The following is a 24,059-nucleotide window of genomic DNA, read 5'->3' as shown; positions in this document are numbered from 1 at the left end:
GACTTTAGACTCATTCCAATAGACAGGGAGCTAGCTCCTATATCTCAGTTCTTCAGACGATTGACCTGCAGGCCTCCCTCGTTGATACCCTGGACAGCAGTCAGAATGGAAGCCCAATTGTGGAATGGGATAAATGGCATTTCTCGTTCCGCACAATAACGCGCGAGATCTGCTTTTATCAGTGACCTATGCAATGCAAGATCCGCCTAGCATCAGTCGCTTACCTAGCCCTTGTTTCGCAAAAAGGATATGAGAACCAGTGGCGGCGGACAGATCAGACACTCCGTCTCCTGCAAACATAAGGATCGGTCGCATGTCTTCAGGAAGAGCAGCGTATGGTTTGATAGCCTGAGATTTGTCATGACCGTATTGACTGCCGCATCATCAGCGTGGGTGTCTTGCTATATGCCGATCGGGGACGGTGAAAGCATACCTATCATCCCGATAGCGTATTTGCCAGCCGCCAGTCTCATTGATCAGCTTTCCTTCACGCGCCTCCACGTCGTTGGCAATGATATAAATGTTGCCGGGGTTGTCACCTAGGGCATTCTGCAGTAGGGCCTTGATAATCGGGGTCATGCCCGAGGATAACACCACGATTGGAACGTTGTTCTTGCTTGTCCAGTGATAAAAGCTGATGAAGCCAGGGTCAAACTTTATGTTCCTTTGCAAGATGCGGACGCATTCATCGAAGGGAAGCGGGACGCTGTCGAGCATCGCTTTGAAGGCATCTCTGATCGTAGGTTGTGACTGATTAGAGAGTATACTCAGTTACAGCAACCAGTGAATTGAACGAACCTGAAGGCGAGGTTACCCTTCAGAACCTCGAGTTCGAGCGCACGGCGCTTCTCGATCCCAAATCCAAGATTGTCGACCTCGATAATAGCAAGTTAGTAAAAAGCGATCCATGCGTCCTGACGAGAAAGGATACCAGGAAGTCATTGCCTAAATGCATTCTTAACATATTTGTCAGTAAATAAATAAGGGTGGGATCCTACTGTCTTCTAAGGTGATTGTACCGTCAAAATCGGTGAAGAAGATGATGTTGGGGTCGCCTGTGATATAGGGCAGCTCTTCGTTCACGGAGGTCATACTGTCGTGAAGTCGCAATGACTGTAGTCAGATAACAAAAGGAAAGGAAATTCAAGAAGAATGGTTTTCCAGAATATTATCCAAGTACACTCCGAACGTTGAGAACAGAAGTCAAGAAAGGCTCCATAGTACCGGCGTGATTGACGCTGCTCAGGTGAAGGGAACAGATGTCCGGAAGCAGTAGCCGGTTTCATAGATGGCATGGAATACGCAATGGGATAATTGAAGGAAAGACAAATCAAAATAAAATTAATGCCTGCCTCTATGCAACTGAGTTCGTAAAAAATGCTACGCAACGTCAAAACAGCAAGGGATGGCCACCACAAATGCAGATCCCTCGCTTGGATGGACTCGGATCCGACAGGTATGAGAGGCTGCACCTGAACTGAGACAAAGGTAAAGCGCAGGGGGGGGGAGGGCTTTCTTGTTAGGATTAGGCACACCTCTTTCCACGGGCCAAGCAAAGATGTCACGATGTTTTCTTCGTCGAAGGTGCTGGGAATCTAGAGTGGAGCGTTGCACACCCCAGTTGGGAGAGAATGTCGCCATCCCTCGCCCACAGGACCACTCAATGAACACAAGAGGAAAACCTTGAGCAAATCCCCACAGGACCGGTCCGCTAGCCTAAATGCCGGTGTCATTCCCCGTTTAGAGCATTGAGGCATTTCATGCAACTGAGAAACAAAGTTTGTTATGACAGCTCGGTATTAGGCTTTTGATCACCAAGAGCAGTCTATGGGCCCACTGAAGATCGAGACGAGGCCCCCATAAAGCAAGATCACTGGTTACCACTGAATCTTCATGGACTGTCATACGAACACCGTTGCTCCCGACGCTTCCGGAGAAGTAACCGGGGGAATATCCGCCCAATCACCTGTGGAACTGGACGGCCACGATGCGCCGTAATCTCACCGAGAATTACAGACTGCTACACAATATATTGGTTGCATTTGGTGCTATGTCCGGAATCGCTTCCAAGTCCGGCTCTTTCACTTCGATCTGAGGGTAAGGTAGAGGTTTGCCTGCCGCCTTCTTGACCGCAATCGGTATGAACTTTAATGAAGCATCCAGCCCTTCCTGACAAGTGATTGAGTGGCTTTGCGAAAGAGCGCAGAGAGGCCCGTAGAAAGTCTGTAGTCGACCCAAAGATTTGCTTTCGTCTTTGATGTATATTGAGCTCCGTCACCGTTACATGAACGTGAAACGAAATTTCCTAACTAACTAGTACCGTGAACTGTAGCATAGGTGCAGAATCGTATAAATCCAAGAAGGACATGAGGAGCCTTTGCTCGCGCCCTTTGTCCGATACTTACACACAACTAACGTTCCCTTATCTCATGAGCCATGGGGTCCGTCGAAGAGCCAGCGTACTTCTACAAGAGTGTCTCTCAAAGTCCCGCAGGGTCGATGGTAACCTCCGCCCGGGGAATGTATCTGACGCTCGAGAATGGCCAGGAATTACTTGACGCTACCTGCGGAGCTGCTGTGTCTGCCATCGGTCATGGCCATGAGCGTGTCAAGAAAGCCATCATTTCCCAGTTGCAGCAAGTCGAGTACTGCCACCCAGGCTATTTCCCCAATGTTCCCGCGGTGCAGCTGGCCGAGTATCTCGTTCAGTCGACCGAGGGCCGCATGGCCCGTGCTTGCATTCTTGGGTCCGGTGTGTGATCTGCTCATCTCTCTCTCCCCCTCTCCTTTCGCCGGCCAGAGCTGGTTTTGTAAGTTTTATAACTAAGAGCATCATCCGTGAAGGTTCCGAAGCCGTTGAGTCGGCCATGAAGCTGGCCCAGCAGTACTGGGCCGAATTGACACCGAACTCCCCTCGTACGCGGTTTATAGCAAGAAAGGGATCCTGGCATGGATGTACTCTGGGTGCCTTGTCTCTAGGTGATTTTAAGCCCCGCAAGGCTCCATTCGACAACATCTTGCATGGGAATGTCTCGCACGTCTCGGCTTGTGACCCTTACCATGGTCTCGGCGAAGGAGAAACCATTCAGGCCTATGTGGAGCGCTTGAAGCAGGAGCTGGAAGACGAACTCCAGCGAGTCGGCCCCGAGAACGTCGCTGCTTTCTTCCTAGAGCCCGTTGTTGGCACGGTATGACTCTTGAAACTTTAAGAATGGAAACGATCTCCTCCATGAGACCAGACTGACGGATGTATGTCTATTACAGGCCCTGGGCTGCGTGGCCGCCCTTCCGGGATACCTCCAGGCCATGAGAGAGGTTTGCGACCGTCACGGCACACTCTTAATCTTCGACGAAGTGATGTGCGGCATGGGTCGCACAGGAACTCTGCATGCTTGGCAAGCGGATGGAGTTGCTCCAGATATCGAGATCGTTGGCAAGGGACTTGGAGCTGGGTATGGTCCGATTTCGGCCGTCTTGATCAACGAACGAGTAATCAGCGGCCTGAAAGCCGGTAGCGGCTATTTTCTGCACGGACAGACATACATGTCTCACCCCTTGGGTTGTGCTGCTGCGCTGGAGGTCCAGCATATTGTTCAGGAAGACAATCTGGTTGAGAACGCCCGCAAGATGGGTGATCACCTTGGCCGACAGCTGAAGCTCCACCTTGGGGGCCACCCATATGTGGGAGACGTGAGAGGACGGGGCCTCTTTTGGGCTGTTGAATTTGTGGCTAATAAACAGACGAAGGCATTCTTGGACCCCAAGCTCGCCCTCAGCAAGCGCCTGCAAGTCAAGGGTATGCAGGAGGGCTACGACATCTGCATGTTCGTGGCTACCGGAGCGGCAGATGGATGGAATGGCGATCACTTCTTGTTGGCGCCTCCATACAATGTGACCACTGAGGATATTGATGAGATTGTTCACCGAGTGGTGAAGGTGATTGACAGTGTCTTCGAAGATCTAGCTCTCGCTCTCTAAGACGAACGACTTCAACGCCTCAAGTTAACTTTCAAGGATAGTAGCTAGGGTCATCCTTTTTTCTTTTTCTTCTCTTTTTCTGTCTTTCTTTGAATTTGTTGATCCGTCTTGTGATTACCAATAACAGAGACAATTTTTTATAATAGTAATTCCAACTCCCATGGTTTTTTTTATATCTTACGGCATAACCTCTGCCTAACTTTCCCATTTGGCCTGTTCCTGGCACAATCGATCAATGCGAACATCGAATTATAAGCTCTACCAATAGCAATGGCTTCCTGCAACGGTTGTGTAAGAGGTCCGCTAAGGTACTAGCAGCCCTTTTTCTTTGTCACCATTTGAAATAAAGAACCGAGTGTTCGATACGATTCTAACCGCAGGGGAACGTCCAGGTTAGGTGGTCTTCTCCCTCTTCCGGATGCGGGTTTAGGGCTCCGACCCACAAATCCTCGACTGCTTTTTGGAAGCGTGGCGCAGTTTGAACACCGTCTAGACCTACGTAAGGGTCAGTGAACCACTTATCAGCACAGTGTAGGCCTCTTCTTATTTTTCTTTCGGCTTATCTTGTTGGCCTATTCTTTTCTTTCCTCCTCTCTCCCCAGACCCTAGTCTCATGCAAGGCCCACAGTGCAACCTAGTGTGATTTAGTAATTTTTTTTTTCTTTTCGTTTCCCTTTCCTAAACGGCTCAAGCGCTCAATCATCCCTGTCGTGGGTGGACGTCTTGAAAGGCACTAGTGTGGAAGATATGGCGCGGAATTCTCATGAGGACGATTCCACAACACCGCTCTTGCAGGCAGGGCAGCCCAGCTATCAGACTACCAGTCAAAATCCTTCTTCGTTTGAGCAAGATGCTGTCCCTACGGGAGCCTCGAGCCCGGAGCGTGTTCCAGAGAAGTGGAATCAACCCAAGATTAAGGCATGGAGGGTGCTCGCAACCTTCTATAGCTTCATTGTGATTGGTGCAAACGATGGGGCTTACGGGGTACGTTGTGCAACGGCTCTAGTAATACACGAAAGCTAACAATCTACTGGGAGATAACAGGCATTGATTCACTACGTACGTCTTTAACCGTTCTTCCTCACCCCCGAATATCAGGCGAATGGACACTCATATAACATGTTTTGTGATAGTTGGGTAGCTACTATCATGCAGACTATGCGGCGGTTTCGGTGGTCTTTTTGTCTCCATTCATCGGATATGCCACCGCAGCTCTGGCGAACAACTCCATTCACGAACGGTTTGGTCAGCGGGGAATTGCAGTGCTCGGTCCTGGAATGCACATTCTCGCCTATCTGGCCGCTACACAGCATCCCCCATATCCCGTGCTGATCACTATATTCATCCTCGCCGGTCTCGGAAGTGGAGTGGTCGATGCCTCATGGAATGCCTGGATAGGCGCCATGCCGAACAGCAGTCAACTGATGGGTGTTTTACATGCATTCTACGGGTTGGGAGCTGCCCTGGCTCCGTTGATTGCAACATGGTTGGTGACCCAGAGAGGCTGGCAGTGGTACGAGTTTTACTACCTGATGGCTCTTGCGGCGGGCCTGGAGTTTGTCACTTCTGTCGCGGCCTTCTGGTCAGCGACCGGATCAGCTCATGAGTTGGAACCCCTAGACAGTCTCAGTAATGAGGACACACAAGGCGAGGACGATACAACCGAAGGAAGGCGGCAGAGTCCAACGATCGAGTCCTTGGGCCTCGCATCTACTTGGATCATCAGCTTCTTTCTGTTCGTATATGTTGGCGTTGAAGTCTCCATGGGAGGCTGGATCTTTACTTTCCTCGTTGATCTTCGCCACACGACACCGTTCTCTGCCGGTATCGTTACTTTCACTTACTGGGGAGGACTCACGCTGGGACGCGTCTGGCTTGCTTTCCTCACGTCATGCTTCAAGACGCAACGCATGGCGGTGCTGATGTACCTTGTGGTATCCATTCTTTTACATTTGGCATTCTGCTTTGTGAGCAATTTCCTCATGTCCGCCATTGTTGTCACTCTTCTGGGGTTCTTCCTCGGACCACTTTACCCCGAAGCAGTCATTGCTCAAGCGAAGATTCTCCCTAGATATCTTCATGTCGCGGCGGTTGGATTTGCCTGCGCCCTCGGGAGCGCAGGGGGTTGCGTGATGCCCTTTATCACTGGATTCATTGCCAGAGCATATGGCATCAAAGTCCTCCAACCGGTAGTCCTAGTCATGTTGATCCTTTGCTTGGGTTTGTGGATTGCGCTCCCTTCGGGGCCGAGAATGTCCTAACGAAATAATTTTCCCCGCTGATCCTCAATCGTTCCTATTGTTCTTAGGTAAACAGCATTCTCTTGCCCTTTTATGGGATCTTCTCATAGCATGTTGAACTTTTTTTTCTTTAATTGTGGAATGAGTCACTACAGACGGGCCAACAAACATAGCGTATCAAGAATGAAGCATTCCTCGCAGAAATGACACCCAACCCCTTGGCCAACCTCCAGATATATTGACGCACTATCTCAGGCTTTACCCCTACATTCCAGAGACACGGCCCGAACCACCCGCGCAACCCCTCCCGGTGATCGTCGCGGGTTCATGAAACTCAAGCAAATAGTTATATTGGCCGATATTTCTGAGCATCACCGTAACTTCCAATTCCATGTTATATGAGAGCAAACGGGTAGGTGGGTGGCTATGCCCCGAGACAAGCTTCGAAGACAAGCGGAAATCAAATCAATATTAAGCAACTACCGTAGGCATCAATCAACGAGTATGGCGCAATTACAACTAGTGTGCCACTTCTGGTGACCCTTGTCCCATCCGATCAGGAACAAGTGCGAACGCATGTTCTTATTTCTTGGTAAAGCTTTGAAGTGCCTTGATGGATGGGGTGAAGAAATACTCTCCACCTCTCGGAACCACGCAGACTTTCAGGTTGATGCGACAGTTTTTACTATCCCCATCGCAAAGACTGACGTCAAAAGTGTCTGGTGGATTGGGCTGGCCGCAGATGGCATCAACGCCGGGTCCTGGATCTCCGGTCTCCTCGTCCTTGTCGGCGGGGAAGGTGTCCATATTGCACCATCCTACAGTCATGTTAGGGTAGTCATCGGTGCATAATAGGTTAGGGCACAACGGCTTACTCGCTTGTTGCATACGGAATCCATTAGCAATGTTGCTCTGGTAGCACATGAAAAGGAGTCCGCGATCCTCAGATGTTTTATGATCCTTCCACTCTTTATGCGTCACCTCGCCGCCATACGAAATACCCCGACGCATTATAACGAATCGTTCGGGGTGGGTGAGATCGGCGCGCGGATTGCACTTGCGCGCGTGTGCCGCAAATGGGCACTTATCCTGTTTGTCAAGTGGCTTGTAATCATAGTTGTTTGCCCTGGCAAGACCCGGGTCATCATTCCACGGAGTCATACAAACGGGGGCACCTGGGAAGGAATATCGATGAGGACTTGGTCTCTTTCATGGCATTCAAGGAGCTCGACACCTACCGCTCTTCCATCTTCCCATCAAGCGTGCTCCAAGCTGGTCGCTGTTTAGTTTATGCTCAGGTGCAGTATCATCAATCCACCTGAATGAGCGAAAGTGATTGTCAGTCCATGGTCCTGGGGAAAAGGGGGACAGGGTGATCTTACTTCTGAAACTCGGGAACATACTGTTGCAGCTTGCGGAAAACGAAGAAGCTACCATCGGTAGCCCAGTCCGGCTGCTTGGTACGGTATCCTGGCTCGCCATTGATGATGATCCTATTTATGGTAATGAATGTAAATACTAGACGTTTGCACCAGAGTCACGATTGCAGAGACGTACCCTGGAGGAACCAGTGCAGGTTCACCCTCTTTCACATCGTCGTCTAACCCGTCCAGCTGAGGTTGGGAAACGCCGTCTTCAAACCCGAAGCTAGAGTGGAGTTAGGATCCTGGCTTTGAAGAGTATTCACTGCCCACTCACTGTTCTTTCCCCTTGTTCTCACCGTCCCTGACATTCCCTTTAACGGTGAATAAACCCTCGATGCTCGAATTCCAGGGAAGAATTCCCACGAAGTGGTAGATCACCCGATGGAGCTTGGTATAGACAGAAGCGCGAGACTCTCCTGTTACCAGAATTACGCCATCAATGGGTTTCTTGGGGCTTGGGTTCCTAAACCTTTCTTCCCAGTCTTCTGGGTTGTCCCGACCCTCTCCGCCGGGACCTCCGCTTCGAAGATCGGCCAGCATGCCGTTCTCGAAGTTTCCTGCCTTCAAGTCATGCTTTCCCAGCTACGAGGCGGGACGTCAGCGTTTGATTCTGGGCCGCTTCGATGAAGGTATAGAACTGAAGGGGATGTATTACCTTTCCAATGCCACTGCTAGTAAAAGAGATGTTCACTCCGCTGAGGCTTAGAAGTTCAGGGCCTTTATTGCCCTTGGCTATCTCGATTTTATGCTGTCTGATTTTCCCCTTGTCTTGAACGGCTTGCTCGGCCGTGGTGATCTCGGGGATGAATGCAGCCAGATGATTTCGAAACTTCGGTTCATCCTTAATGGTGAAGAAGTATAGCTCCTCATACCTTTTTGGAAGGCCGGGCCTAGGCTGAGTTAGCCTCGAGTCTGCGGAACGTACAACGCTTTCTAGCAGCACAATACCAAATATCACCCTGGATGTTGGTGGTGTCAATCTTGGGCTTTTCAGACTCGGTAAAACCCATCGTGGCTTTTTGTTTACAGCTGCTAGAATTATCTGAAGAGGTAATTTCAATTTATGCCCCAGAATTGTTTCCTCAGACATAGAGGCACCCCTACGATCTACAACGTCCTTATAACTATAAGCCAACCGATTCCACGTTGTCCAACTCGATAGCTCTGAGGGAAGTATACACGTCAGATGTCCGGGAATCGAAGATGTCACTGCTCATGCCTCGACTGCAACATTGGCGTTTGTCATATGGCAGAGACCGCAGTCGATGGAAACCTAAACAGTGGTTTTCACCAAGAACTAGTCATCCCTGGGTCGTTCCGAAGGTGGGCTTCATCACCGAACCTGACACTAGGATTGACAGCTGATATCGCTTGGTTCCAACACTACTAGAACTTTATGGCCTTCTAAGTTGATGACGAGATCTCCCTTCATGGCTGGAGGCTCTATGTAGGATAAAATGCCTACATGTCTACGGAACGCCTAGGGTCGACATCAAGCTACTAACCGAAACGGTCCTCACCCTGCTGGCTGGCTGTGGACTGGATATACTTAACTGAAACGAACATGTTACACTAAGTCTAACAGGTTAGTACGGCACAAAACGCATATACTCATCAGCCTTCTACCCTGCCAATCACTCACAATTCTAGGAGGAACCAATAGGAATGGGCTTATTGCACAGCCCAAAGCCTCCACATTGAACCGTACATTATCTGGGCCCTCTTTACAATTCAACCGATGGACCGTCTATGGTGAGACAGAGTTAAGCTCGAGTTACATCGAAAAGGCGCGTCATCAGACTGGACAGTGAAGCCCGGCGGACGTGCAATCACCGCTAATGTCCCACTATTCTCTGCTAACATTCACAGAGACTTTCAGTCATGTATTGTGCAAAACCTTCTGTAGCCCCTCATGTAACGCACGGCAGACACTTTCTTGGATAGAATCCGTCTTAGACTGGTACTAGTCTCCGGAGAAAACATTAGTCTCCTCATAACGAGGATGCCACGGAACACCGCGAACGGAACCATGCGGCTTGCTCAGTCCGTGCATTGATCTGCAGCATTGGATGGATCAGGATCAAACCGCTAAAAAATGTTTCTGGCTATTTCTTTAGCTATCACAATGACCTAGCTGCTCCCGGCATGGTGTGTTACATTCCGGCAATGTCGGAATGATAAAAAGATATGATTATTGGAAGCCTTTGCTACACATCTTGTGGACTTAGCTCACCTTCCCCAATGAGAAGAAACTGGTATGTAACACGTTCGCTCCAGTATTTTTCAATCGTTTACCCTGGGGGAATGTTGACGTGTGAAGCGTGTGCTAGATGGTCACCATTGCTAGGGACCAGAGTGGGAGAAGTGCTCCCCAGTACAAGTCTGAAGCCCAAGGTCTCATGAATCTTACTCTTCTAGCAATTGAGCAACTCATGTTTGCTCTTGACACTGCGTCAAGTCTCTGCGTAGAAACTTATGGACAGTAGCGTTAGGCCTGTTCTCGTATCATTCCTATGCCCTCTTAGATGCGGGCATTCCAGAGAAAGAATCAAACCACAGGTTAAGAGGTCAAGGCTCGAATGAGCGGATAGTTTCCTTTGGCCGTAACAGTCCTGATTGAGGTGTGGGGGTTAGCTTTCCCCAAGTTGTCGGGGCAAGGGCTGATCGGAGTCCCGATTGGGAAACATGAAGCCTCACGGAATGCTTCATAACATGCCGTATCGCGTTCCCTCCAGCCAGCCACTCATCCCATCGCCTGACAGAAAAGATGTCCGGTAATAACTTCTTTCTATGATGAGCAGTTACTGGGGATCTGGTTAACTGGTGAGTATTGGCTCGTGCTACGGATACTCTCTCACGGTGGAAGTTCACAGCATATCGCCGCAACCATAATTTCTGTTCCTAATCAATTCAGGTCCAGCAATAACGTTCTTGAAAACATGGGTGTTTTCCTTTGCCGTAAATGTGGGTTCGCTGTACGTAGCGAACCCCCTGTGCACCAGCATGCCACTAGGCCATATAGAAACAATGAGGTGGGAAGCTCCTTGCAGACAAAGCGCACACCAGATATTTTACTATCCTCGAAGCATAGTGCAGGTAGGCTATTGGATAGAGCATGATCCGTGCACCCAGACACGCTCTATTTAATGGCCTTTTTTACCGCCGCTTGTTGGCTCTTGGATGTTGAGAGTCAACTGTGGTTCGTGCTTTCCAAAGCGTACGAACTCTGGACCTGCGACTCAATATGAGGGCCAAATGGGTTTCAAGGCTTCTGCTCCTTGGGCTGGTGGAGGCTCGAGACTATAGTATGGAGGGATCCGTGATCGCCGCCGTTGGCAGGGCACTAGGTCCTCCGAGCATGGAGTCGGTTTCCCCTCACGATGCCGGCGGAGAGGACACTGGCTTGTTTCAGGCACCGCCATGGAACAGTCGCCGACTTCCCCGTGATGATTGGACTGTGACTTGCGACAGCGACCACGATGGAAACGAATGCACCAAAGCCATCGACGGCGACAACACTACCTACTGGTCTAGCGATTATAACAGAACCGCTAATGCGCCGCCACCGCATAGTATTACCATTGACCTGAAGATCACGCAAAACGTCAGCGCAGTGGAGATATGGCCGCCTCAGGATGGGGGCCAGAATGGATGGATTGCGCGACACGAGGTCTACGTCAGCACGGACGCCCAGAGCTGGGGATCTCCCGTTGCCTACGGCACTTGGTGGCCAGATAATACCGTGAAGCTGGCCGTCTTCGAGCCTCGGGCGGTGCAATATGTGCGTTTCGTCGCCCTTTCAGAGGCAAATGGCAACCCATGGACCTATATCGCCGAGTTGGAGATCTGGGCCGCCGCCGATATTCCTGCGACACCACAAGGCCAGACTCTAGGCCAGACCGGGGTCTGGGGACCTACCATTGACTTTCCCATTGTTCCGGTGTCAGCAGCCGTCGAGCCCAGCACCGGCAAAGTGCTCGTCTGGTCCTCGTACCGCAAGGATCAATATGGAGGCAGCGGAGGAGGGACAACCCAAACTTCCACCTGGGACCCGGTCAGCGGCGAGGTCACACTCCGGGAGGTCTCGGAGACAAAGCATGATATGTTTTGTCCAGGCATCTCAATGGATATGGACGGCCGCATCATCGTGACTGGGGGAAACGACGACACGAAGACCAGTATCTACGATCCTTTCTCCGATGCATGGATCCGGGCCGCACCGATGACCATGGCCCGTGGGTATCAATCATCGACTATCCTATCCGACGGCAACATGTTTGTGATCGGAGGCTCCTGGAGTGGTGGTGAGGACGACAACAAAAATGGCGAGATTTACGACGTGGGCGCCAACTCCTGGAAAGATCTTCCAAATGCCGCCGCGACTCCCATGTTGACCAACGACCGGCTGGGCGCATATCATGCCGACAACCACGGCTGGCTCTTTGGCTGGAAGAATCGCTCTGTCTACCAGGCAGGCCCGAGTCGTGCCATGCACTGGTACTTCGTGGAGGACGAAGGCGACGTGACTGAGGCCGGAGACCGAGGCACCGACTACGACCAAATGTCAGGCAGTGCGGTCATGTTCGACGCCGTGAACGGCAAGATTCTGACAGCTGGAGGATCTCATGACTACGAGGATTCCGACGGCTCGAGAAATGCCTCAATCATTACCATTGGAGACCCCAACACGCCTGGCCAGGTGGTCAAGGCTGGCAACGACATGCATTACGACCGAGTATTCCACACTTCAGTCGTGCTGCCCGATGGCAGTGTCTTCCTCACCGGCGGCCAAATTCACAGCCTTCCCTTCGTCGAGAAAGACCCGGTCCTGACCCCTGAACGGTATATCCCCTCGGGAGACCAATTCGTGGAGCAGTTCCCGAACAACATCGTCCGTGTCTACCACAGCTGGTCCGTCCTGCTTCCAGATGGCACCGTCTTGAATGGCGGCGGCGGCCTTTGTGCCGACTGCGCAGCAAATCATTACGATGCCCAGCTCTTTACGCCTGCGTATCTGTTTGATGCTGACGGGAACCGAGCAACGCGCCCGGAGATCACAAGCGTCACGCCCACGAGCCTGAGATACGGAGGGACCATCACCATTCAAGCCGACTCCAACATCTCTAGCGCCTCGCTGGTCCGTTACGGCACCACGACCCATACGGTGAACACCGACCAGCGTCGAATTGAACTGCAGCTCAACAATTCGGGGGACCAGACCTATACGGCGGAGATCCCCAATGATCCTGGCATTGCCCTTCCGGGATATTATATGCTGTTCATTTTCAACGAAAACGGCGTGCCGAGTGTGTCAAAGAACGTTCAAGTAACCCTGTAATGTGGTGGGTGGATAAAATACGCTTGGTACTTGAAATCAATGATCGTTAATGTCACGGTCTTATTGTGTCTTTGATGGGAATCATTTCCAAATCATGTATTGACCTTGGCTTCATTGTTCTCTGGGCTTTGGGCAGACTATTGTCAATCCGTGTCTTTGAGAAATGCAGAGTTACTGCTAGTCTTTGGCCCATTTCCCCATTTCACTTCTCTCCTGAAGATCAAGCCGTAGCAGCAGTAGTGATGGTGGTGGTGGTAGTAGTAGTAGCAGTAGTCAATTCTCTCCGGCGGGTGATGTGTTGATGCTTCTCTGTGACCTTGCCCTGGGATACGACGTGACCCAAGCTATAGGATTATATATGGTCATGATACCAGGTATCCTAGCTGTTTTGAGAGGGGATAGCGGAGTTTGGTCAGTGTTTTGTTTGTTTCATGCCTGACTTTTAAAAATGATTGCACGTACCCTGGTTTGGGCAACAGAGATATATACTGGCTCCGGCATGATGGATGCGCAATTCACGAGATCATTTGTGTTCGGTATGTCCAGGGTTGCAGTCTAAAGTATGAGATAGGCGTTAGAACTGGGCCTTCAGTCCGAACTATCCCCAGATATGAAAGAAGTCCTATACCAACCGGCCTTTAAGACGAGGAGACGCCCACCCTAGTCGATGCCTGCACTGTAAGGCAGCAGCGGGCGGCAAGGGTGGCACGTGCTGAGCCGTGTAATTGCCCCGATCGGGTTAGACCAACTCGAGGCTGTCGCGAGTCTTCATGATTGGCAAATTGGCAACTAACCAACTTCCTCCGTACAGCTGCCTACTGTCATCTTACCATTCACCATCAATGCGCCCGGAATGATTAAGCCCGGAGGACCCTGTAACTCTCAAAATGCCCCTATCGAAGACATGCCAAAACTGTGCCCGATCGAAGGTGCGATGTCTCCGCAGTGCTGCCTCCCAGAGTTCCTGTGACCGGTGAGCTCTTTCGACGTGGTCCATGTCTAGCACTCGCCCGGTGCTGATCGACCTCATACTAGATGTCGTCGTCTAGGGAAAGAATGCGTTTATCGTCAAGCGGGTCGCCGCTTTGATGGATTTCGAAAAGACAAGTCAGTCCCCAACGACACCCTTGGCCAGGGCCCCATGCTAACTGTTCCTGGAGACAAATCGAGGCACTCGAGGCAAAAGTGAATGAGTTGATGGCTCATCGGCCTGCCATGATGCATTAGTCAGAGACATCCCGCTTTGCTTCCTCTGACGAATCCGGCGATCTCACCGCTCTGGGGGATGTCGTTGATCAAGGGATCCTGAGCATGGAAACAGCCGACTACTTCTTGGAAGTTTTCAAGAGCCGGATGGCCATACATTTCCCATTCGTAGTAATACCACCGCATATGGGACCCAGTGATCTTCGTCAGAAGAAACCCTTCCTCTTCCTGGCCATTCTTGCGTCCTCCACATATGAGGACCTGCCATTGCAACGCCGGCTGGCGAGGGAAATCAAGGAACGGGTTGCCAACCGCATGATTATAAACGGAGAAATCTCTTTCGAGTTGCTGCAGGGCTTGTTGGTATACCTAGCATGGTACTTCAGCCTACGTTATCCAGCGAAAGCCCAACCTTCTAAAACCATCCAACAGGTCACACTTCCACAAAAAGCCGCATCGCTATACCCAGATTCTGCAGCTGGCCATCGGCTTGATGATTGAGCTTCGTTTGGACCGCCCCCAACACACTATAAACGCCAAGACTGCTCTCCAGTGGAAAACAAATAATTCCTCAGATGATCGGGTTTACACTCGACAGTCATGGGGGCGTGACGAACAGCGAGCGGTGGCGGGGTGCTACTACCTGTCGTCGACGTGAGATGCTCAACCCTGACCTTGCTCTTGAGGCGAACCATACTGACCTCAAGTCAGGAACGCCATACTGGTACAGAAACCGTCAAGCTTTCCCAGCATTTCTACTTACCTCGAGGAATGCTGTCACTCTCTGTGTGAGGCAGATGAATACCCGAATGATCGATACATAGGCCACATTACCCAACTACAGCTACTAACGGAGAGAATTGTCCGCGTGGCGGCGTGTTATGGAACAAACGCCTGCGACCCGAATCCGGTGACCGATCTTTATATTTCCAGTCTCCACGAAGACCTCGAATCTTTCAGAAGGCGTCTCCCGTTCGATTTGCACAGTTATCGTATGTGTCATCAGAGAAAAGATGTGTTGGCCGCGAGCTAATGGCCAACTCTGGCTCTTCCACAGCTCTTCTAGCCATGCAGTTCCACGTGGCTGAACTTTGTCTATGCCAACTTAGCATCGGAAGCAATTCTGAGCACTCCCCTAGTTCGGACCGGCAGCAAGAACTGACATTGGTGGGGTTGCATGCAGCGGGGTCGCTTTTTAGAATGTACCTCTCACTCCCAGCAAACTACGAGCTTGGGCTCAACAACACCCAGTGGATTCAGATGGGGTTTTCATTGCTGGTGGCATGTAAACTTGTTCTTGCGACCGCAAAACCGTTCCCCAACGCAAGCAGCCCCCAAAGGATGCAATGGTTGGAAACCATGTCACAGCTGCACGATCGAGTTGGGTCTTTGTCGACTGCACGAATCGATCAAGATAGCGAACGTGATGTTTTTAGCGGCTTTTCTCAACGAGTCTCTCGAGTCATGTCCTGGCTCGGAAAAGAGCCGCAGAGTGAAGGGGCGTATGCCGATCAACCGGTTCAGCGCCCCCGAAATTCGCTCAGCGGCGCTTCGGTAATTGAGGAGGGCAGGCTAGGGAATACTGACCCTGCTTCCTTAATAGAGCCCGCGTTGTTTGACTTGGGATTCGACATGGGCAGTGACTTTGATTTGACCCACGATGCATTTTTTGCTACAGCAATAGACCAAATGATGGGTAGTTGGTTATAATTCACGTTGCAGGGAACTGATCTCCGGTCTCCCTTCCCAATCAACATGAGTCATCGTGAAATTGCATGGAAACAGGAGCGAACTGAGACCCCTATCTCATAGTGGCGGTACTTGACTTTTTGCGCGATGGATCTCGCATCTCCGACCCGACGCTCTACACTGGGGGCCGCGGGTGCCTCAGGCTCTCAAGGCTTGGGCATCTCCGATCCGACATGCAGAGTATATCTTCGAGAACTCCGGGGTCGTGTTGGAACACCTCCAACAAATTCAGCCTCAATCAGCCATAGTAATGCATTTCGCAACCCTCAGCATCAATTTGCTTTCTTCCCTTCTGGTCCTGTCTCCCTTAGTACACTCATTCACGCCATGTCCTCTTCTCGGTCCGGCCTTCCCTCCGTTTAAACTGGACCCAAGCTTCAAAGACGTGAGCGAGGCTATCAAAGCGCTCACGCATGAACTGGACGATCAAATCAAGTCTGGCAATGGGTCGCATGGAATAACTTACCCCAACACAACCTCTTTCAGCTTAGCCCTGTTCTCTACGAACGAGGGAGCCGGCTCCGATGGCCCGTTCTTTTACGACTACCATTATACAGCTCCTTCGCTGAAGGAGTCGGGACACTACCGCGCAGCTGATGTGAACAGTGTATATCGCATCGGCGGTCTAAGCCAGATCTTTACTGTATGGACCTTGATGGCCACCGCCGACGATGGTGTCTTGGATGATGTTGTGACAAAATACCTCCCTGAGCTTGAAAGCGCGAACAGGGACGCAGCAGAGGATGCGGATGGTTTTGTTGCATGGGAAAGGGTGACTATTGGACAGCTGGCCAGCCACATGGCGGGAATTGCCAGAGATTGTGCGTTATCTATATGATCCGATCCCTTGATACAACGATTGACCGACTAACGTTGAAACAATGTAGCCTGTGTGAGCAGTTTGAATGATGAAATAAAATCTGGCCCTGGCTTACCGAAGCCTCATGTGTCATCTATTATCTGCAATTCGATCTCCGAGGACGGTACGGAGCCTTCGCGCCACCCACACTTTGGAGTGATACTAACTATGGGTGCAGATGCAATTGCCCGCTTGATCCAACAGAAGCCGGCGGCCTTTCCTGACTCAACGCCCCTCTACTCCAACATGGGATTCGAGGTTCTGGGCTATGTTATTCAAAATATTTCAGGGCAGCCTTTCGAAGAGGTTCTCCAAAATAAGATCCTGAGCCCTTTGGCTTTGGAAGACACCAGTCTTTCCCGGCCTTCGGACTCCTCCAAGGGGATTATCCCAGTGAATGAGGGAACCAGTGGATGGGCAAATGAGTACGCAGGAGCGGCACCGTAAGTCCCCGAACTTCGATTCTCTTTCGCGCGAGACTAAACTTTCCCAATAGCGCAATTTCGATGTTCTCCAGCATTACGGATCTTTCGCTCGCCGGCAAGGCAATCTTGAACTCGACGCTGCTCTCGCACCTTCAAACCAGGCACTGGCTTAATCCAGTCTCACACACGTCCAACCCAGCTAACTCGCTTGGCTACCCTTGGATCATTTATAGCAGCGGCAATTACCCCAATACTTCCATGGTGGATATTTACACGTATTATAGCGATGTGGGCCTGTATAGCTCCTACCTAGGCATTGTCCCCGATTTCAACATCGGATTCGCCATTCTCGCCGCCGATAGCGTTGCTAGCCCGGACTTGAACGCTCACGCTGACATCATTGGCGATGTCTTTTTGGAAGCCATGATGAAGACATCCGCGACCCAGGCATTGATGAACTTCGGCGGCCATTACCGTGCTTCCAACAATAGGTCATCGATCACCGTCTCGGTCGATGATCTACCGGGGTTGTTTATCCAGAACTTCGATAGCCACGGATCAGAGTTCCGAAGGACCCTTGCTTCGTTAACCGGAGTTCAAGACCCCGATGACTTGAGTATTCGTCTGTACCCGACCGGCTTGATCTTGCCGAGCGAGTCCGGGTCTAGGCAGACCTTCCGTGCGGTTTTCCAGGACAAGACCGAGTTGGCCGACAATGGCACTCCTACGTGCGTCTCCTGGACTGACGTGGGCAAGCTGAAATCCAACAAGGCTCCTCTTGACGAGTTTGTTTTTGAGGTCAACGGCGATGGCGAAGCGGTCGGCGTCGAGATTCCGGCACTGGAAGTGACTTTGAAGAGGAACTAGGACTAGCCCGCGGATTCAGCGTATGATATTGGTTTGATTGGGGAGGGTAGGTTGTAGACTTGGGAACTTGTGTATAAAATATCAACTGTTTCTTGTTGTCAAAGCATTGCGCTATTTGGAGAATTCAATCCTAACGGCGCGGCCCCCGGATTACCCAAACAGGCAACCCGGCAGGATCAGCGATCCGCGGGCGTCGGGGTCTTTGGGCCTTCCCTTCTCTTCGACTTCACCTCAACTTCCACTTCCACTTCCACTTCGACTTCATTCCCACTGACCTACCAACCTCCTTTCCCCTGTTCTGCTCGATTAAATGCTTCTATACAAGTTCGCAACTGACTCCTTTCGCGCGGTTTTCAAAATTAAACCCTACACTTAACCCCACCTTAGATCTCGGTTGATTTTACTCCTGAACCCCTATTCCACCCACCGCACCCAGCATGCCCTCCTCCTTCAACCCGCACGACTACCGCAAGCTACAGAGAATCGACAGCGACGACGACGACTTCAAGCTAGAGTCCTTCGACCACGTACAACAGGGCCCCTCCGCCCTCCCCGCGCCCAGTAAAGACCCCGCCAGAAAGAACACGCGATGGATGATCTCCACGGTGCTGCTCTCCGCCCTCGTCCTGGCGGCCATTAGCCTGTTGTCGATTAATTTTGCCCGACCGCGCCATCGTACGTCCTCGTCGCCTACCTCGTCTGCGCCAGAACCCCAAAGCACCATGGCGTCCCAACCCTGCGGCACGTCGCCGTCCGAGGCCAGCGCCGCCGGATGTATATACGACGTAATGATGCACTCGTGGCTCCCTGCGACGTGCTTCGACGAGGAGCTCACGAAAGAGTTTCGTGGCCTGCGAGAGTGGCGGTTCTATGCCGATGCAAACGGCACGAAGATTCTGACTGAGAAGGAAGTGGCATGGCGCACAGAGGATGTCTATACGACGTTGGACTATCATTACACGCGCTGCGTGTATAGCCTGCGGAAGGACCAACGTGCCACGGAGCGGATGAAAGATCAGGAAGTTCCTGTCGCGGAGGAGAGCACGGTCGATTGCTCCGAGCTGTTCTTGAGCACGGCCAAGCAGTTGAACGAGACGAGCAGCGTCATTGTCCTGGGAGGCACGTTGAGGTCGCTGTCCGTGAGCTATCCGGTATGCACGCGACCGAAGATGATGTGAAGCCTTGGGCTCGAGACCTACAGGGTAGACCGAAGAGACGTAATACTTGTAGGTCTACCATGATTTAGAGCGAGGCTGTCACTGGCATTCGAAAGGGTCTTAGCGTGTATATAATGGACCTGGTAATTGGCATAATAGGGCTGCTGCCTTCCTGGCCTACTCATCTTTCTACCTTTACAACACTTCCGACCGGATCCAGTTGTGGAATTCTTAGAGCCACCCTCTTGCGGTATCACTAGATTTCCTTAACCGCATCGAGAGATGTCAAAGATACTGCTCCTTATCTTTTAACTGCCCACTTACTGTTGCTTGGCACGTTCCAGTACGGAGTATTGACATATCAATATCGGAGACTAAGGCTCGGTAGGAACTGAAGCCTTGCGGCGCTCGCACCTCTCTCGCCTGAACCGGCAACGGGTGGGTCTTGGGAGAACATTGAGAATTGAGGCGAATGAGGGTCTCTCGTAGAAGAGCTAACGAGGCGCAGTTCTCTGTGCGGCATCCACATTGGCCGAAAGGCGTATGAAGTCCACCGATCGTCGCGTGGGGGCGGATTCGCCGTTGACTGCTTATGGTGAATTATCCTTCTTTACTGTCACTCTTTGGTGCTTCTATCTCTAGCAGTATACACTGTAGACCAACGTTTCAGGCAACAGTCATAAGTGTCAGACCATAGAAAATACGAGTCTTTTCCCGCGAGGCTTGGTCACGATGACGATGTAGCTACGCATCTCTTTCTCTAGATAACCATCGACGAACCATCATATCTCACCGCCATGTCGAGTTCATTATTTTCCTCCATTCTACCGCTAAAATCCGCGCCATCGGACGAGATGGAGAAGCTCCCCGGCTACGACGAAGCGACGCGCTCCACTCCCACCGAGTCTTCTAGCGCCTTCGACGGCGCGAGCAAAAGCCCCAGTCTCAAGTACGCCCTGATCTCGATCGCCTGGACGGATCGCATTCGGCTGTTGCGGTTCCCCGAGCATACCACCGAGCGCATCTCGGCAGTCCTCCGCGCCGCTTGGCCCAAGGGTATCCAACATGTGAAGCTAGTCGCTGATCATCCCGAGATCAAGCTGAAAGGGAATCCGTTCTCGTATGCGCAAGACGACGAAAAGATCGCCATTCGGCGTTGTTTCCTTGAGATCTTCGGCGTGTTGGCGCAGGAGGGATGGGGCGTTCATCCGGTGTTGGCGGGCACAGGGCGCATTGGGACGTTTGGGAGCACGGCGGAGAAAGGTAGGTGTAGCTCTGTAAATGACCCTGGTGGATGCGATGGCTAACACGGCGCAGACTGCATTGTCTTCCAGCGTCAGCCCGCACAGCGTCTCTCCTGGATGTGCGTGTCCTTTGATTCGAGCTCGTATATCCACCTTATCAACAGTCCTCCGGAGTTTGGGCAATCCATCATCCAAGTCTTCGGGGATCGCGTCGAGAAGTGCAACCGGGACTTAGTTTCAGGGAACTTCGAGATCAAATTCCGCGATGGGCCCTGGTGGGGGTCGTTGAAGAACGCGGTTTCGAGCCGACTGATCATCCTGGACGTCCTGCGATGCCTGGAAGAGCATGGATATGCGCTGTGCGCCAGCGTGGATCTGGATAACGGGTCCGGGGGGAGTGTTTACAAGAGCAGTGCCAATACATGGTTTTGCTGTCGGTCATCAGAATTATGAGTGATGAGGCATGGAAGATTGCTGTTTGATGTCCTGTCGTCCAGATCGTTGCACATGGCAATTATATTATATTAAACTATATCTTATCCCGTTCATCCAGTCCCGGTTTCAGAGCCGGGGTTATATACATTGCATGAAACACTTGGCCTCAACGGACCGTCTTACGATCGCCCGTTATTAAAATAATCCCTCTCGTCCACCTCTCTGGTCGGCTCCAGCCTCCACTCTCCGTCGGAGCTCGAGAATTGCCCGCCGCTCTCGCCCACGCGCGTGCCGTCTGAGCTGATGCTGGTCTCCGAGATATCCGATACTTGGCTCGGTCGATGCGCATGTCGCGTCGCGCCGTCGTCCTCGTGGATCATGTTGGCGATGGAGAAGGACCGCACACTCGAAAGGCTGGAGATGTGACGATGATGCGCCGGTCGCACCGGCGGCGAATCCGCCTCCTGGATATCTCGGTTCGCGTTAGGAGAGGCGAGAGGCGAGATGATGCCTGTCGAACCGCTGCCGGTGCTTGGAGTCGGACTGGGTAGAGGGTTGCTGTTATATGGTGTCGGTAGCTCCACAGGAGGTGTGGTGCTTTCGTCTGTGGAGATTATTAGGATCAGTAACTGTCGGATGGCGTAAGGGGATAGATAGACATAATGAACGTACCGTGCATCTCGTAGATCGGATCGCTTCCTGCCTCGATCGTTCGGGGCGAGGCTGCTCCCGCCGCCGTCGTCACAGACTGGTCCACGTTGGAGTCGTTGGCCTGGTAAGTGCGATAACTGACTGACGCCGTCGTCGTATCGTTGGACTTGACTCCCTCCCCAACGGCCGGCGAGCCGGTGTACATCCAGCGCATGATGTGTGAGCGCTTGCCCGACTCCTCGCTTGTCTGCTGCGAGCCCTTGGCCCGACGGCGCCGACGGAAGCACCAGAACGCGAGAGCGCCGCCGATCAGGAAAAGACCGAGAACCACGCCGATGATGGCACCGGCCCACCCAGGGAACCCGGACTTCTTCTGGTCAGGGACGACGGAGACGGTCGGACTGGGGGTGCTGCTTTCAGTGTTGTTGTACGGGTACCAAGCCTTGACGGTCTTGGTGTACTTGGACGAAAACACGCCCTCGAGCGAGGAATTGGTCCAGGACTTTGGCGACGTCGTTTTGGCGCCGCCTTTGGAGCTGAGAGGTTTGACGTTAGCGCAGCTTGGGTAAGGTGCCAAATGAAACAACCTACTCTCCGCCAATCCGGCCGGTCACCAGGTCCGGTACTCTGTACTCGCTCCAGTCCTTCGGATCATACTTGTCCTGGAATCGACCGGTGTTCAGATTGAACACCTGCACGATTCCGCCGTCGAGACAGTCGGTGGGTGTCTTGTAGCGACCACCGAGAACCAGCATCTTGTCGGGGTAGGCCTTGATGCATTTGTGGCCGCGACGGCCGTGCTTGCTCTGGCCGCTGAGCAGTTTGATCCACTCGAAGGAGGGCAGCGACAGGACGTAGACATCGTCGGACGGAGAGCTATCCTTGCTGAGGCCGTCGTAGCCCCCATAGATGTAGATATTATGAGACGAACCGTCGGATGCACTGGCGTAGACCGAGCAGAACTGGCTGAGGGCCGGCGGGATGTCGCCCGTGGTCTCTTGGACATACCTGACAGCGATCACGGCGTTAGACGGAAAATGCTCCACGAAGAGGCCCTGTCGCTGTCACTCACCACTTCTTCTCTGCAACGTCGTACACCGAGACCGTCTCCATGAACCCAGGACTCGCGCGCCGACTCGCGTTCTTCTGGGGGTTGTTGAGTCCGTCGGTGCGATAGATGGACTCCGCATTGACGACGCCTCCGATGGCCACCAGCGCGCCAGAATCCGACACGGGCAGCCAGACCAGCTCGGCGTTGGCGCGCGCCGGCACGTAGTCGGGCAGCGAGGTATTCGACCACACATTACCGCGCATCTCGGTCATGTCGACGCTGATCATGCGAGCGGACGATCGGTTGGCCGACTGATCGTCGGCGATGGGCCCCCAGTTTGCGCCGTGCATGCCGCTGAAGTAAAACCCCAGGTTTTCGCTTGGGGCCGAGACGCCGGCGCCGTGAGTGATATAGCGCGTGACATCGTGGTCGAGTTGGTTCTCTATGAATCCCCGCTGCCACGAGCTGCGATAGGGACCGTACTGGTATACCTCATATCCCAACACCCGATCTCCGGCCGGCGGATCTTGACTCTCCGTAGCCCGCAGCAGGCCCCTGTGAACGAGATGAGAAAAGCGCTAACCGATACAGTTAGCAGGCCGTGCTTACCCGTAGAGATAAAGTTGTTCGTCGTTGGAAAACATCACGCCGTCGCGATAGTTCGGCGCCAAATTGTTGGCGGCCGAGGCGGCCTTGGGGATGGACCCGAATAGCGCGGTGAGGTTGTCGGAGGATGTATCAAAAGTGGAGGAGAGATTTAGATAATATAGCTTGCCATCTTCATTGTCTAGGTGGAAGGTCAGCTCGTCCATTTACCGTCCCAGTTCCTAGTATACGAGACGGGCTGCAGCTTACCATTGCTGGTGAATTGAGGCGCCCCCGATGTATACCCTCTAAAGATGATCAACAAAGACAAGATGACGGATAGCAGAATGAGAACTACCTACTCCTGACGCCATAAATACCCCCCATCGAGGTAGACCTTGTCGCGAATGGTGCTGACTGCAATGCGGTTAGAGAAAGCTACGACGCGCCCAACGGAAGATTACAGAGCCAGTCGTCGCACCTCGGAGCTGCGCCCAATTGCAGATAGAGACATTCACTTGATTCCTCCAATCCTGCGCCGACGTCACCCCGGCCAGCACTGCCCATAGGGCTGCCGTGGGCCAGAAAGGCAGCATGGTTAGTGTCGATGGGAAGAGAAAAGGGGATGGGCGGTTCCTAGTTGTTGCGCATGGTTTGCCCTCGGCGTTTGGTGGTCTCGCTGCTAGCACCGATTACCCAGCATGACCCAGGAACAGCGATCAAGAGAGACAAGACAGAAAAGGAGAGAGAGAGGGAGGGATGGAGGGAGATCCGTTCGCCAGAGAGTACCCGAAGGCGTTTGCCCACGGGTGGGACAAGAGCACAAAGAACGGACGGACATGCTATTTCC

The 24,059-nt window shown here is 52.3% G+C and overlaps 10 protein-coding genes across 10 annotated transcripts; 6 read left to right on the top strand and 4 right to left on the bottom strand.

Moving 5' to 3' along the window:
* Positions 1-44: 44 nt before the first annotated feature.
* On the bottom strand, positions 45-1,092 carry LDX57_000032 (putative phosphoserine phosphatase; the record flags this gene model as incomplete). Its single annotated transcript, XM_046081676.1, has 6 exons — positions 45-169; positions 225-373; positions 434-733; positions 799-875; positions 932-945; positions 1,020-1,092. 6 exons carry the CDS (start codon positions 1,090-1,092, stop codon positions 45-47), a joined length of 738 nt encoding a protein of 245 aa, XP_045937632.1.
* A 1,344-nt stretch (positions 1,093-2,436) lies between these two features.
* LDX57_000031 (putative class III aminotransferase) lies at positions 2,437-3,997 on the top strand (the record flags this gene model as incomplete). Its single annotated transcript, XM_046081675.1, has 3 exons — positions 2,437-2,752; positions 2,845-3,188; positions 3,265-3,997. The coding sequence occupies 3 exons, from the start codon at positions 2,437-2,439 to the stop codon at positions 3,976-3,978; spliced, it is 1,374 nt and encodes a 457-aa protein (XP_045937631.1). The 3' UTR covers positions 3,979-3,997.
* A 728-nt stretch (positions 3,998-4,725) lies between these two features.
* Positions 4,726-6,299, top strand: LDX57_000030 (uncharacterized protein; the record flags this gene model as incomplete). Its single annotated transcript, XM_046081674.1, has 3 exons — positions 4,726-4,962; positions 5,023-5,037; positions 5,112-6,299. The coding sequence occupies 3 exons, from the start codon at positions 4,726-4,728 to the stop codon at positions 6,237-6,239; spliced, it is 1,380 nt and encodes a 459-aa protein (XP_045937630.1). The 3' UTR covers positions 6,240-6,299.
* A 501-nt stretch (positions 6,300-6,800) lies between these two features.
* On the bottom strand, positions 6,801-8,652 carry DyP1 (Dyp-type peroxidase; the record flags this gene model as incomplete). Its single annotated transcript, XM_046081673.1, has 8 exons — positions 6,801-7,036; positions 7,094-7,393; positions 7,457-7,536; positions 7,601-7,711; positions 7,776-7,865; positions 7,917-8,224; positions 8,298-8,532; positions 8,591-8,652. 8 exons carry the CDS (start codon positions 8,650-8,652, stop codon positions 6,801-6,803), a joined length of 1,422 nt encoding a protein of 473 aa, XP_045937629.1.
* A 2,234-nt stretch (positions 8,653-10,886) lies between these two features.
* On the top strand, positions 10,887-13,081 carry LDX57_000028 (putative galactose oxidase; the record flags this gene model as incomplete). The annotated part of the gene is made up of 1 exon (XM_046081672.1): positions 10,887-13,081. The coding sequence occupies one exon, from the start codon at positions 10,887-10,889 to the stop codon at positions 12,978-12,980; it is 2,094 nt and encodes a 697-aa protein (XP_045937628.1). The 3' UTR covers positions 12,981-13,081.
* A 1,126-nt stretch (positions 13,082-14,207) lies between these two features.
* On the bottom strand, positions 14,208-14,881 carry LDX57_000027 (uncharacterized protein; the record flags this gene model as incomplete). Its single annotated transcript, XM_046081671.1, has 2 exons — positions 14,208-14,555; positions 14,804-14,881. 2 exons carry the CDS (start codon positions 14,879-14,881, stop codon positions 14,208-14,210), a joined length of 426 nt encoding a protein of 141 aa, XP_045937627.1.
* Positions 14,882-15,460: 579 nt separating this feature from the next.
* LDX57_000026 (serine hydrolase domain-containing protein) lies at positions 15,461-18,086 on the top strand (the record flags this gene model as incomplete). The annotated part of the gene is made up of 4 exons (XM_046081670.1): positions 15,461-16,756; positions 16,823-16,918; positions 16,973-17,237; positions 17,291-18,086. The coding sequence occupies exons 1-4, from the start codon at positions 16,186-16,188 to the stop codon at positions 18,084-18,086; spliced, it is 1,728 nt and encodes a 575-aa protein (XP_045937626.1). The 5' UTR covers positions 15,461-16,185.
* Positions 18,087-18,523: 437 nt separating this feature from the next.
* Positions 18,524-19,264, top strand: LDX57_000025 (uncharacterized protein; the record flags this gene model as incomplete). The annotated part of the gene is made up of 1 exon (XM_046081669.1): positions 18,524-19,264. The coding sequence occupies one exon, from the start codon at positions 18,524-18,526 to the stop codon at positions 19,262-19,264; it is 741 nt and encodes a 246-aa protein (XP_045937625.1).
* Positions 19,265-20,040: 776 nt separating this feature from the next.
* On the top strand, positions 20,041-20,940 carry LDX57_000024 (uncharacterized protein; the record flags this gene model as incomplete). Its single annotated transcript, XM_046081668.1, has 2 exons — positions 20,041-20,506; positions 20,561-20,940. 2 exons carry the CDS (start codon positions 20,041-20,043, stop codon positions 20,938-20,940), a joined length of 846 nt encoding a protein of 281 aa, XP_045937624.1.
* Positions 20,941-21,101: 161 nt separating this feature from the next.
* On the bottom strand, positions 21,102-23,805 carry LDX57_000023 (uncharacterized protein; the record flags this gene model as incomplete). The annotated part of the gene is made up of 8 exons (XM_046081667.1): positions 21,102-21,526; positions 21,595-22,109; positions 22,165-22,581; positions 22,646-23,179; positions 23,234-23,411; positions 23,480-23,517; positions 23,572-23,626; positions 23,691-23,805. 8 exons carry the CDS (start codon positions 23,803-23,805, stop codon positions 21,102-21,104), a joined length of 2,277 nt encoding a protein of 758 aa, XP_045937623.1.
* Between the last annotated feature and the right edge of the window lie 254 nt (positions 23,806-24,059).

This window comes from Aspergillus melleus, assembly GCF_016097325.1.
Source record: "Aspergillus melleus strain CBS 546.65 chromosome Unknown contig1, whole genome shotgun sequence".
Lineage (NCBI taxonomy): Eukaryota > Fungi > Ascomycota > Eurotiomycetes > Eurotiales > Aspergillaceae > Aspergillus > Aspergillus melleus.
This window is presented reverse-complemented; position numbering and strand designations above follow the sequence as displayed.